The sequence below is a fragment of the Pleurodeles waltl genome, chromosome 6, assembly GCF_031143425.1.
Source record: "Pleurodeles waltl isolate 20211129_DDA chromosome 6, aPleWal1.hap1.20221129, whole genome shotgun sequence".
In the NCBI taxonomy this organism is placed as follows: domain Eukaryota; kingdom Metazoa; phylum Chordata; class Amphibia; order Caudata; family Salamandridae; genus Pleurodeles; species Pleurodeles waltl.
This window is the reverse complement of record NC_090445.1, coordinates 44843556-44857837: the sequence shown is the minus strand read 5'-3', so window position 1 is coordinate 44857837 and position 14282 is coordinate 44843556. Positions and strand designations below refer to the sequence as shown.

General features: G+C 46.3%; 1 protein-coding gene across 2 annotated transcripts in view; it reads right to left on the bottom strand.

Annotated features, from left to right (window-relative positions):
• Positions 1–1421: 1421 nt before the first annotated feature.
• The window catches only part of SKIC2 (SKI2 subunit of superkiller complex), a 220173-nt gene continuing 207312 nt past the window's right edge, over positions 1422–14282 (bottom strand). For both annotated transcript variants that reach the window (XM_069237208.1, XM_069237209.1), the window contains one exon: positions 1422–2577. In XM_069237208.1, the coding sequence (XP_069093309.1) occupies positions 2377–2577 (201 nt within the window). In that variant the 3' untranslated portion in view covers positions 1422–2376. The remainder of the gene's footprint in view (positions 2578–14282) is intronic.

The window sequence follows — 14282 nt, the reverse complement described above, 5'->3', positions numbered from 1 at the left end:
GGGGAGGAAGAGGAAAAATGTTGCCTTCTTCCTTTACCACAGTCCATGCCCCTGGTGCTATGAAAAGGCTGACTAGTTGTTGAACAGGCTGTCAGGTAAGGCCCCTCGATTATCATCCTCCTCCTCAGTTTGAGCTGTAGCTTCACTGTCTTGGAAGCATTCAAATGAGGAATATGACTTCTCTCCAAACAAATTAGCTCCATCGATGGGCATATCTGTGAGTGAATGCTTGAAATCCCCAGAATACCTAGACCTCCATCTAGCTGACATTCTACCTCCAAGGCAAAGAAACAGGATCAAAGTCTTCTTCATACAGACGTTGCGCTTCAGTAACTGTAGTGCCGACATGGAAGACACCATAGCTGAAGCGGATTTTAGATCCGAAAATGGAGTTAGAGTGGAATCCAGGACCAGTGCCGATAAAGGAGCAACTGCTTGGGCCTACGGCAAGGAAGTCAAGGCATAGTCTGGCACCAGGGGCACAAGCTGACTAAGCGTAGGTGTAGTCAACATCATGGAAGTAACCTCTGGCGGAAGTCTAACTGGAGGCACTGACAAATTTGTGGACCCCCAAAAGAGTACCAGATGGATAATGATCCATCTTAAAGATCCAGAACCATCCTCAGGGGTTATCAACCCAGGAGCTGGAACTAGACCACAGCAGAATGACAAAGCCAGAGTCAGGCCTTTTAAGCACCTACTACAAGAATTTTTACTGGATTAGGTACGAAGAGCCTCGCTTGTACTTCTTAGGCTTTCTTTTCAACTTTTTTTTAAAACTTCAGATTGGACTTACCTGAAGATAGCCAATGGGATTAGGAACAGCCCCATGACCTGGAGGACCTCTGAACCTATTTCTTCTTACTTCTCACTCCCATCAGCGATAATTTGTTGTAGGATTTGAAGTTAGATTTGGTGCCACAGCGCCAAAGGCAGAAGTTGTGCGAGTTTGTGATGGCATTTATTCGAGGCATAGTTTAAACCCTGTTGTCACTGTCAAAAAGTATTTTGGTTCTAGAAACTGTGTTAAGAAATGTATAAACTGAAAAAGCAGCAATCTGGTTTGGAGGGCACGGAAAAAGAGGAACTGATGTTAGCATGTGGGGGTAGCACCTATATGCAGCTCTTTGTAGTCGTGGCAGGAGATAGCACTATGTCTTGACAGAGGACAATGGAGTGATCTGGCAGCTTACAGGATTTTCTGGATTCAGTCTGGTGCCTGTGGGATTTACAAGCAAGAACTGAGTGTGAAATGTGTACTAGGCGAACACAAGTGACAGTGACAAAACAAGGAATTGAAGAAGTCAGTCATCAAGAGGAGAGAGATCGAAGGTAAGGAGGCACCTAACAGGACACACCAGCTAAAAGACAACATATAATCACTTAATTACTTAGACGCCAAATAACAAAGCACCAAACTATCCAAGTGATTCTTTTTAATAAGTTGGTATCGATAAGCACTGTTTCTGCACATCAGCAGTTATGATGGTAATCATGTAGTCAATGTTAACAGAAGGAATTAACTGTCTGAGAACAGAAGAGGAGAATTCAAAGGGCCAGTATGTCCTTCATGTCACTAGTGAGCATGAGCAAACGGCTTCCTTCTTTTAAGATATGGCCCTTAAGGTGCACAATTAAAACTTTAAATTCTTCCTCTTCACCAACATGAAGCAATGTCACAAGCCTTGTACAGGAAAGCCCATTTACTTCCAGCCACCTACCTTTGAAATTAGCCGTAAAGCTTGCAGAAAAGAAGGGGTAGAACTTATAGACTTGCACCAGGAGCTAGGGTACCCTTATGTCTCTTGCTACATTGGAATTGCACAGTCAAAACAGTTCACAAATGGATGCTGATAAGGCATTTCTGGTCTTCGTAAATATAGTCCGCCCCATCATGGTGCTTTCCTTTCCTTTCAACAAATGAAATCCAAGATCTCAAAAAACCTAAATAAGACTACATTGCCCCATGTTCCTGGAGCTATGGATATCCAACTACAAGTAATTCAGTGTCATGTAAATTGAGCAGAACTGATCACGTTCTTCTTGGAAAAGGATGTTGTGGTTTCACGCCACCCAGGACGAACTAGGGTTTCCATCCTATCATTTTAGTTTCCATTAAGTGCTACTAAACAAGGGGGATTCAAAACAACACACCTTGGACAGATATTGCACGCTATGCCCTCTGGTATATTTTATTCCAGTACAGGGGATGCTATGGAGATACCATTTCATTTTGATTCTTTTCATGTTGTTTTACGTTCTGTGCTTCCACCTCCCAAGTAAAGAGGCTGCATGTCTGTCTAGTCCCTGATCCAATCCTGGATATGAGGGTCCATAAAAGAGGACACACTTATTGCCAAATCAACAACTGTCCCTTTACTGGGTGTACAGACTGGCAGCAAACACAATGTCCCGCTTGATCATGTTTGAGGCCTCCTCCATCTTGGCATAGAGGACGGGATCACCAATGATGCGGGCAGCGTTGCGCACGTCGCGGCATGTCTCATCCAGACGTTGAATGCAACGCACCACAATGCCCTCCTGCACATCGGTTAGTTTGGCAATTTCAGCAAATGGCTGTGAAAAAAGGGGAAAAATATGTCAGAAGTCAAGATGATCACTGACTGAACTACTAGATATGTGTCCAGTTCAAAATTGACTTTAACATTTTGTTGCACATATGACATACTTTTATTGCATGTATTTAATACTAAGTTATGAAATGGAATGAAACACACCTCCTACAAGGCATCAGAGCTGAAGCTTGCAGAAGCGCTGCATCATGCATTTGTTTTCAGTCACAGCAACTGAGGGCCCATTATGTCATACACAACTTAATGTCCAACAAAAGACTGACATTGCTCAGCTTTATGCAAAACGTTTTCTACAATGAGAGATTGAGGCAGCAGTGTTTCATATACAACGAAAGATCGAGACAGAAAGTTATCCACAACTTTTTTCATCAATGGAAGACCATCAGCAATGTGTTACACACAACTTCTTTCATCAACGGATGGTCAGCAAGGCGCTACAGACAACTTGTTGTACAAAGAAAAGTCACCTTTCAAAAAGTCTAACAGAGGCACATGTAGCTCTTGTGGGTGTAGGGCAATTATGCAGCTGAGGAAACAATGCTTCCTCTATAGTTGGTGAGGTTCCAAAACAAAATATTACTTATTTTGGTAATAATACTTCTGATGGATACGTAGGCTTCTCACAAGTTAATCCCATTATCCCATTATGAATGCTTCAGACTGGTTCGGAAAAGGCCTTATTTCACCAATTACTCTGAAGTGTAACCAGGTGGTTCAACACAGCCCCGGCTCCAATGCAGCATACAGACATCAGGGTACTGGAGTATATTAAGCATGGTGCACTAACATCAGCTCCTTATACTTTTTGTGCATCCCAATGAGGCATATGGAGAGTAACAGAAAGAGCAACAAGAGCAGCAAATAGAACACAGAATGTTCTTGCAGCGCTTAGGATCGCATTAGTCACAGGATTAATTCAAGGGAGGGGGGAGAGTGGTAAGAAATCTGGGAGCAGACGAAGTATCCCCCAGTGGTGAGTAATCTGGGGGAAGATTATGTATCGACCAGAAGGAAAATGTTAGTTACTGTGTAAGCATTTATTTGTGGCATGCAGTACTATAGATTCACATGCTCTGCATACTCTTGCCATCTAGTGTTGGGTTCAGACGTGTACAACTTGTTTTTCTTCAAAGAAGTCTTTCGAGTCATGAAGTATAGTAACTTCTCCCTTAGCTGGTAATGTACACGGGCATCAACACCATAGTTGGATTGTTTTCCCACATGACAGGTGAGGATGGAGATAGAGCATAAGAATGGGTAAAGATGCCCATGCTACAGAAAAAGAAAATTAGAGAAAAAACACTCCAAGAAAGCAAGCTGGTTCACTCCCGCCCTTCAAGAGTCTAGGTGCACCTGCTGACAGCTCAAGAAGACATGGAGGAACAGCAAGGCCGCATAAGCCCACGCAGCCTTCAAAACCGCCTGTAGGTAAGTGCCCCTTTTGGCATGGTTACACCCCTACCTTTTGCCTGATATGGATGCTGACTTGACTGAAAGTGTGCTGGGATCCTGCTAACCAGGCCCCAGCACTAGTGTTCTTTCCCTAAACTGTACCATTGTTCCCACAATTAGAACACCCCTGGCACACACTTAAGTCCTTTGTAAAAGGGCCCTGTGACCAGGGAGGGTCCCTAAGGGCTGCAGCATGTATTGCGCCACCCTAAGGGACCCCTCACCAAGCACATGCACATTGCCATTACAGATTGTGTGTGATGGTGGGGAGAAAAAGGTAAAGCTGACATGGCATCCCTCTAAGGGTCCCATGCCCACCAACAACTGCCTGTGGCATAGGTAAGTCACCCCTCTAGCAGGCCTTACAGCCCTAAGGCAAGGTGCACTATACCACAGGTGAAGGCATAGCTGCCTGAGCAATATGACCCTATAGTGTCTAAGTCCATTCTTAGACATTGTAAGTGCAGTGTGGCCATATTAAGAACTTGGGCTGGGAGTTTGTCATTATGAACTCCACAGCTCCATGATGGCTTCACTAACGGCTGGGGAGTTTGGTATCAAACTTCTCAGCACAATAAACCCACACTAATGCCGGTGTTAGATCTATTGTACAATGCATCAACACAGTCTCATCATCCTGCGCCTGCTCCGAACAATCTTCAGGTGGATCCCCACAGAGTCCAGAAAGACGGTCATCATCATCAGACTATGGCAACACACTGTACGCCGGTGTCACCCAGAAACTCGTCAAGAAACTTCAGAACATCCAAAACACCACTGCTAGACTTATCCTAAATGTTCCCCGCCGCAGCCACATCACTGAGCACCTGAGAGAACTCCACTGGCTTCCTATCAACAAAAGAGTCACTTTCAAACTCCTCACACAAGCCTACAAAGCCCTTCATGACGCGGGATCTGCATACCTCAACCACCACCTCTCATTCCACGCACCCAAAAGCCACCTCTGCTCTGCCCAGTGGGCCCTGGCTACTGTCCCACGGATCCGTAAGACCAGGACCGGAGGGCAAACTTTTTTTTTCCTACCTCGCTGCAAAGACACCTTGCCTCTCCACCTCAGGAAATCTCCATCGCTGCCCCAATTCAGGAAGCACCTCAAGACCTTGCTCTTCGACTGAAACACAGCCCCCAGTCAGATCAGCAACAACGACCCCTCCCTCCCACCACCTCCCCAGCACCTTGAGACCCTTACGGGTGAGTAGTCGTGCTATACAAACCCCTGATTGATTTATGGGAATCTATAGCACTACATGCCATGAAAAGATACTTACAGGATAAGTAACATTTTTCATTTGTGGCATGTATAGCTGTAAATACACATGCCCTGTACAAAATGTAAATATGTTCCTTTGTAAGGTAGTGGGTAGCCAGCAGATATTACAGAAGATTTGAAAAGTGTACATTAACTAGCCTGGCCCACCTGGGCGGGCTTTTGGTCTTGGACAGCCACACAGCAGTGTTTGGTGAATGTGGATGGTGTGGACCAGATGGCTGCTTTACAGATATCAACTATTGGGATCCTACCTATAAAATCGCCATGGAGGCTGCTTTTTTACATGTAGAATGTGGCCTTGGTGGAGTAGGAAGCTGCCTTTTGGCTTTGGCATAGCAGGTTTGAATACACCTGACTAGCCAGCAAGCTATCCCTGCTTTTGAAATGGCACTGCCCTTGTGTAGGCAACATATTACAGTTGCATTTTATGTAATGGTTTTGTCCTATCAATGAAGTACATGCGGGTCCTCTTTACATCTATTATGTGAAGAACCCTCTCTGTTACTGAGTCTGGGTGTGGGAAGAGGACGTGGAGTTCAATTGTCTGGTTGAGGTGGAAAGGAGGATACACAATGGGACTGGCAGTGTCCTAGGAGGGAACCCTCTCAAGTCTTTCCATGAAAGCTTTCATAACAGGAATTATGAACAGAGAGCAGCACTCCCCATTCTGCTGCTACTGCAGCAAAATGTAAACAAATGGATGAGTAAGCCAGGGCTGAGCGTTGCAAGTGAAACATGTAGCAAACAATGTCCTGCACTGTTGGGTTTAGTGGGTTAACATGTTTGGGTAGGCAGTAGGGGACAAACCTCTTTCACTTTGCGATATAGCAGACCCAAGTAGTGGGGCGGTAAGCCTGAGGATGACCATACAATCGGGGGTAAATAAAGGTAAACAAACTCAAGGACTCCAGGAGCAAAATCGCTAGGTTGAGCTGTCTGAGGTTGGGATGCCTTAGAGTGCCCTGGTGTTGTGTGAGAATTTCCGGCCAGTTGGGAAGCTTCTTGTGAGGGACTACAGACAACTCGGGAAGGTTGTGAACCAAGATTGCCTGGCCCATATGGGGGTCACTAGGATCAGGGTGAGGGAAGTCTGCCGGAGCTTCTGAATTACATACAGAAGGAGTGGGAGAGTAGGAAAAGCAAAGACAAATATACGTGACCAGTTCTTCTACAGGGCATCGCCCATGAACTGTGTGTGTGGAAACCAGAAAGTGAAGTCTGGGCATTCAGCGCTTTTGGTGGTTTCAGACAGAACTATGCTGGGAAACCCCTGTAGGCAGCTGGCTATCTATTTAGTGTACCAATGTAGGGGTACACAATGCAGACAGTCCAGTCAACCCTTAATGGTTTACAGGGCTTAAATTAATGACCCCAAATGCTCTCTTTTGTGGTAGTGTGGGCAGGCAGTTTAGGCTTATCAGAGAATAGTGTTAAGCATTTGTTGAACACACAGAGTCAATAAATGAGACATACACTTAAGAATAAACTCAAGACCAACTTAGAAAAATAGCACTTAAAAACAAAAAAAACAATTGACACCAAGATCTACAGGATCAGGTAAGAACTTATCAAGCTAGCAATTTTAAGATATACAGAAAATGTAGCTGTCTGATTTGAAACATGAGCCTCAAAAGCAGTAATGTTATCCTAGCCTAAGATGCTATGCAATGAAATCAGAAAAAACAGTAAGCAGTACCTGTAAGAAAAAGGCTGCAAATGGGGACTGAATCGACCAGTCGGGCTGAACTCACCCCGGGTTTGGGGTGGGAGGTGACTGCTGGTATTTGTGCAGGGAGGCTCCGGGCAGGCTCAGCATTTCCAAGAGTGGATGGGTCAACAGGGCTGCTCTCCTGGACACTCGGTATCTTCTTCCTGGCGAGATGCTCCCTCAGAGAACCCGATGGTCAGCAAAACGAAGAACTAGGCAGTCACGGTTGGTACTTGCTGGTGCAGGAAAGCGTATCCTCCAATCTAAGGGAGTTGCTGACTGGCAGGCCTCCAAGGCTTTTGGAGGAGGCACAGCTGCAGGAGTTGGGTGTCTGCATTTGTCAGGGCTGGAGCAGGTAGGCAGTGTTTGGGGCCAAAGTCCTCAACTAGTCCACAGTTCTTGCGCTGGTCGGCTCTTCTTTGTCCTCCTCCTTTTTTAGTCAGTTGAATCTGAGTTTCCGGTATCACGGTGCTACCTAAATACTGAATGTACGATATTTAGAGGAGTGTAGTGTTGTAGCCAATTGCCTACTTACCCTGGGGTGCCTCCACCCCCTATATGACCACTTCCTGTGAGCAGTGGGCATAACCCTGTCCCAGAGTTCCTAGCTCCACCAAAAACAAGATGGTGGAACCCTTCTTTCATGCAGCACTTCAGGCAGCGCAGTTTAGGGGTGTGACTCACCTGGTAGTGAAACAAGTCTGCTTGTATAGCTAATTTGATCCTGGTGCCAAATGGGCCTCAAGGCAGGGGGTGGCATTCTCCGGGTCTGGAGACAGCTGGGGTCGCATATCAAAGGCAGCAGAGGCTTTAAAGCCACTGGCCTTCGTCTGCAGATTTACTAGCCATCCTTGTGGAGGAAATGATAACTCCATGCCCCCCGGAGCAGGCATGTTTCTGGCCTCTGAAAGCACAGGCTCTCACCTACACGGAGTCCGAAACTTGTCTGTGGTGGCAGGCTGGTTGACACCAATCAGCTAGCACACTAGAAGAGTAGTAGCTTTCAGGAGGCACCCCTAAGGTGCCCTCTGGGTGCATATCATAATAAATTATCCAATACTGGCATCAGTATGGGTTTAAGACAAGGTGTTTGATAATAAACACCACAGTTTTCAGCAAAGCCATTATGTAGCTGGGTAACTCATAATGACCAGAGGCCAGTACATAACTTAAGATGGCTTCCCTGTTCACTTACAATATCTAGTAATAGAACTAGACATCACAGGTGCATATCTGCTCATGCAGATATGCCCTCACATGTATTATAAGGCACCCTGCCTCAGGGCTTTTAAAGTCTGCTGTAGGGGTGACTTACAAATAAGACATGCAGTGTATTTGGGCATTGCACACATGGTGTGTGCAATGTCATGTTTTCAAAATGGCTTGCACCACTTCATGCATTCTGCAATGGCTGTCTGCGTGTGATTTGTCTGGGGGACCCTTAGGGTGGCATAATAGATGCTGCAGTCTTTGGGGACCCTCTTTATTACGCATGCCCTAGGTATCAGGGGTACCATTTACTACAGACTTACAAGGATGCTCAAGTGTGTCAATTGTACACAGTTGAGTGTTTCCTTTTTCAGGGGAAAAAACACTGGCACTGGAACCTGGTTAGCAGGCTTCAGTGCACTGTCTGAGTCAAAAACCAGCATCTAGTAGTTCAAATGGGGGCAAAAAGTGGGGGAACATTTGCAAAGAGAAGTCCAGTTTTCTGCAACCCCCAATGCCGAAAATAAGGGAGCAGGACTTCAGGTAGAGTATCCACTTCTGGATGTGATGTTGCATCCTACTGAGCAGGTCTGCAAAGTCGTTCTCTGCTCCCAGACAGTACTTCACTAGGAGGTGAACCGCCCATCTCCAAATATCCTGCGCTGGTGCCTTTGATAGGAGGTAGCTGTCATGAAATTGTGAGCAGCGAAAAATGTAAAGGGTGGCTAGGGACTGGAAAGCCGCCATGGCTTTGGCTATATCAGTGTCCTCCTTTATTTTCTCCAGCATTTGATCATACTGTGGACCAAAGAGGGGTTCTCCATCAAACAGCATGTTGATCAGATGCTACTGGACTTCTGGTTTGAAGCTGGAGATGTGCAGTCAAGCATGCCTGCAGATCAGGGCACTTGAATTTATGCCCCCGGTGGTGGAATTTAGCCACACCAAGGGCACACCTGATGGAAGTGTTGGAGATGGTCTGTCCTTCAGACATGATCTCCTCAGCCTGCAGCCTGTATTCGTCGGGAGATGTTGTATGAGCTACCCAAATTAATTCCACTGGGCACTGTTATACCTTGCCAACAACCCTACAAAACTGGTGATATACGTCAATGAGTTACAGATTGTGAAACAACTCTTTTCCCCACAGCATCAACCGTTTTGCTTTCCTCATCGGGGTGGGGCATCCCCAGTGCACTGAGCAGTGGCTCGCTTGGGGGCGGGCATGTACCACCAATGAGCCTGGTGGGACCAGGCCTCTAATGTAGGGTAGGTGGGAATGTAAGGCCTTAAATTTTTTGTGAACCCTCAGGAGGACAACTCTGGCCTTGACTGGATCCTTAAATACCTCCTGCGTAGCTTAAGCATAGGCAAGAAATGGGTGGCACGCTGGGTGTGGGAGAGCGATTCCCCCAAGAAATCCTCCTCTTCTGGTATGATGTGTAGCTGTGTCCTGGTGATAGACTCATTATATGAGGTACTATCGTCAGGAAAGGAAGATTTGGCAGGGCACAGGTTAGGGTCATTGGCACCTAGAGGGACAACCACATAATCCTCGCATGGGTCATCCTGGGCCGTCAGCAGCGTCACAGGGATGTAAGGGTGGAGGGATTCCCTCCCCATAAGATGAATATGTAGACCATTATGGTGAAGAAGGTGAGAGCCCCTGTGGCGAGCGGGCAGGGGTGGGTGGGTGAGGAGGTGGTGGTGGAGGAGGGGAGTGAGGAAGAAGAATAGGAACAGCATGCCTTGTAGGCAGTGGACAGGTGACCCTATCAATTTATTTTTCAGCTTTGGAGTGGGGGTGGCGGTCAACACCAGCTGCTGAGGTTCCTCTTGTGAAGGAGAGTCTCTTGCACCTGTGGTGGGGGCTTTGCGATGATTTTGCCCAAGTGAGGATGGATAAACAGTCTTCACTGCTGAGAGTCTAAATCCTTTTGAAAGCACTCTAAGATCTGTAGCTCCCAAGCCTTCAGAGTCTGCCATGGATGGGCGACATGACGCCGAAGTCTGATTCAAGGTGAACCGTTGTTTTGGCTCTGATATCGAGCCACCAGAGGGTGCAGATGGATCTGTTGGTGTCAAGGTAGGCCAAGTCTTGTGTGACTGGCTCGGTGAAGGAGTTGAAGTCAGCTTCGCAGCCTAAGATCGGTACCGGCATTAGGTAGGAGCAGTGGCAGCCCAGAAGGCTGTGTTCCCAGAGCACGGGTTCGACGCCTGGCCCCCGGAGAGGCGGTGAGTGTCTTGGTGTATACTGGTTCTCACAGCTGTAGTCTTCTGATGCTGGGTCGACGTCAGCTATGGGTCTTCAGACATTGGACTCCGACGGTGATTCGGGCTCTGCGCTAAAGGACGCGGCCTGTTCAACATCGACTCCTCCCTCTGCTTTCTCTTTTTCGACATCTTCCCCAAAGATGTCGGGGGTATCATTGTCTCAATGTTGCTCCACAGCATACCGAAGTAGTCAATGGATAGGTCAATTCCAAATTGCCTTTTATGACCAGAATGCAAGGCAAGAGGAGCAGATGGCCTTGTTATGCTCCGAAGACAAGCAGAGGTTGCAGACCATGTGTTGATCTGCCCACAAGTACTGCGAATAGCACTGTGGACAGTAATGAAAACCTGTTTTTTCCATCATGGTTCTAGCATTCACAAGCGCGAGGCTCAATGACAGTGGCCCGAGTGAAGGCCCTGCGGGCATCAACGAAAACCATGCTTGACCCCAATGGCAGAAGAAAGCAATCTAAATAGGGCGTTGATGTCCATGTGCATTACCAGCTCAGGGAGGAGGAACTACACTTTGAAACTCTAAAGACTTCTTAAAAAAACAAGTTGTACACGTCTGAAGCCAACACTAGATGGCAGTAGTATATAGACCATGTGTTTCTACAGCTACACATGACACAAACATATTGTTACCAAAAGAAAGTAACTTTTTCCTCTGACGGATACACCTTCCTGCAAATACCTTATCTTATGAGTGAGTCCCAATACAATACACCCAGGGAAGAACAAATGATAGTGCAGGTTAACTATGGAAGTCATGCAACACTGCTCCGGCAAAACGCCCATCACAGTGAGCCAGAACCTTGAAGCAGTACTGCTTGGCAAAACTATGCAGAGATGCCCATGAATCCGCCCGGAAAATATCAGTCACTGGGACGCTGCAATAAATATAGTCATGGTCACTGTGGGGTGGGCACGAATACTCCTGGGAGGGGCTTTCTTGTTCAGGGTTTAACATAAATTTACAAAGAGGATGGCCCACCTGAAATGATGGTTTGCATGTCGTGCATTTATTTGCTCAGGCAAAGCCCACAAAGAGCTGCTCACCTATTCTGCCCCGTAAAATGCAGTTGATGTGGGGTCACAGTGCACGTTTGGGGTCCAGTCTATGCAGCACTCTCCTCATTGGTTGGAAAGAAAGAAAGATGGAATAGTAACAGACTGGTCCACACAAAATGCAGATACACCCTTGCTAATAAGGCTGGGCATGTACGAAGGACCAACCTATCCGGATTAAAAACCATTAAAGATGGAGGAAATTAAAGGGCCCGAAGTTCTCCAACCGGACACTCTGAATTTACTGCCACCAAGAAAAAATGTCTTCAAGGTAAGAAGTAGATCAGCTCAAATTGGAATGTCAACAAAAAATGAAAACAAGTTTAAAATTCCAGTGACTAACACTGATCAGAGTGGGAGGAAAAAAGTAAACAAAGCTTTAAGAAATAGTCCCACCACTGGGTATTTGATAAGGGAATGTTAATCGGGAAGACAGATAAAGGGCACAGTGCTGCCAGATTGCCCTTTGCTCCAGCTAGCTCCTGCTGAGAAAAAGACAGCGATAATTGCCAGTGTACATAGGAGAGATGTAAAAGGGTTAATGCCTTCCAACTTACACGATTGACAAATCTGTTTCACAAACCTGCAAAAGATCGATATGGTAGCAGGCTTCCTCACTCATAACAGGAAGTCTGTGACCTTATCCAGAAGGCAAAGGGACTCTAACTTATCTGCAGCATTTAAGAATTGAGGTGGAGGACTGGGTCATTCTTCTGAGGGTGCAGGGTACCAACAGACCAGCTTACCATGTTTTCAGATCACAATATAGGTCAGGATTAATTGTGCTTAGGCCTCCTGCACTTCCCACAGAACCTCTGACAGAATTGGGGGTAGTGTCAACAGCAGGCTCTGATATCTGATGATCCTGAAGACACCCCAGGGAACCTTTCGGAAGGACAAAACTTAGGGCCACTGTGAATTGAACTCCCAGAAGAAACCTCAATCTGGAGAAAATCACCTTAGTTATCTCAGAGGGCAGCACTGATTGGTGGACTTTCAGGAAAGTAAAACACAACCGAGGACATCTGCCACCACACAGAGGGAGCCTGTAAAATGAGCAGCTATTGTGAAGATTTCCCATCACTGCGTCCCCAATAATAGGCAACTCACATCCCAGCAAAGGGCCCACCACTCCACACTGCCCTCTCCGTTGAGGCAGAGGGATCCATCCACCAATTCAGATCAGGATGTTCCGACTCATAGATCAGCACTTGAGATGACAGGATATCTTGATGCCTCACTCTGCACCTCTGAAGGGGTATTTGCCATCTGACATTCTGCAACAACAAGAGGCCTAACACGTGCAGGAAGAGATCCACACTTGCATCAGAAACCTTAGACTCATCTCCTGAATATATGTGATCCTCTGAGGGGAAGGAAAGGTCTTCATATAAGCTGAGTCAAGCACAGCACCTACAAGGGCTAGCCTTCAGTTTACAGGAGAGTGTTGGGACTTGAGGACATTGATAGTAAATCCCAAGTTATTGAGCAGAGTTATCAGCTGCTGGAGGTGCTTCCTTACCGGCAATAGGGACTTTTACTGGCCAGTTTTCCAAATACCAAGTACAACACCATCTCGACTGAATGAAACGTGGTCCACTGTAGCTATCTTGCCACATAAATTAGGAGTCCCATGCATCGTTTTGGTGACCTACCCAGAAAACCTTGGCTACTGCGGCCACGATGTTTGAAAATGTCATGACGTGGAATCATGCACAGTAGAGCGTGCTGGCCTATAGCTTTGCCACTCAGATATTTCATCAAATCCAGCTGCTGCTCAGATATTAAAGTTCACAGCACGTGAGAATCAGCTGTCTCGGTGTGACAGCTGATTCTAAAAGGAATCTGCATTATATTCATGCATGATGCCTGAGACTTGAGGTCACTGAACACTTTTCATGACAAGTGAGCTCATGCAGTTACTACTAACACATGTGAATCTTGCAACTCAGCAGCAGCTAACGTGGACTCAAGATTGCTTAAATGTTATTTTGCATTCGGGTATGTTTGTGTCAGTGTGCACTTTCTAGATGTGCTGTGGCACCAAAATGAAAATGTCACTTACCCAGTGTACATCTGTTCGTGGCATTAGTCGCTGCAGATTCACATGTTTGGCACAGTCCGCTGCCTGGTGTTGGGCTCGGAGTATTACAAGTTGTTTTTCTTCGAAGAAGTCTTTTTTGGTCACGGGACCGAAGGACTCCTCCCTCTTCGGCTCCATTGCGCATGGGCGTCGACTCCATCTTAGATTGTTTTCCCCGCAGAGGGTGAGGATGGAGTTGTTTGCTATAAATAGTGCCCATGCAATGGAGTGAATATGTATGTACGTTAAGAGTTTATAATAATTATTTACAAATGTACAAATGTTTAAGATTTAAGATCTACTTCTAAACGGCTACAGGCTTCCCGGGGAGGCGGGAGGGTACATGTGAATCTGCAGCGACTAATGCCACGAACAGATGTACACTGGGTAAGTGACATTTTCAGTTCGATGGCATATGTTGCTGCAGATACACATGTTTGGCATAGACTATAAAGCAGTTACCTCCCCTAAAAGCGGTGGTTTAGCCTGTAGGAGTTGAAGTAGTTTGGAATAATGTTCTTAGTACAGCTTGGCCCACTGTAGCTTGTTGTGCATTTAGTACGTCTACACAGTAGTGTTTAGTAAACGTATGAGGCGTAGACC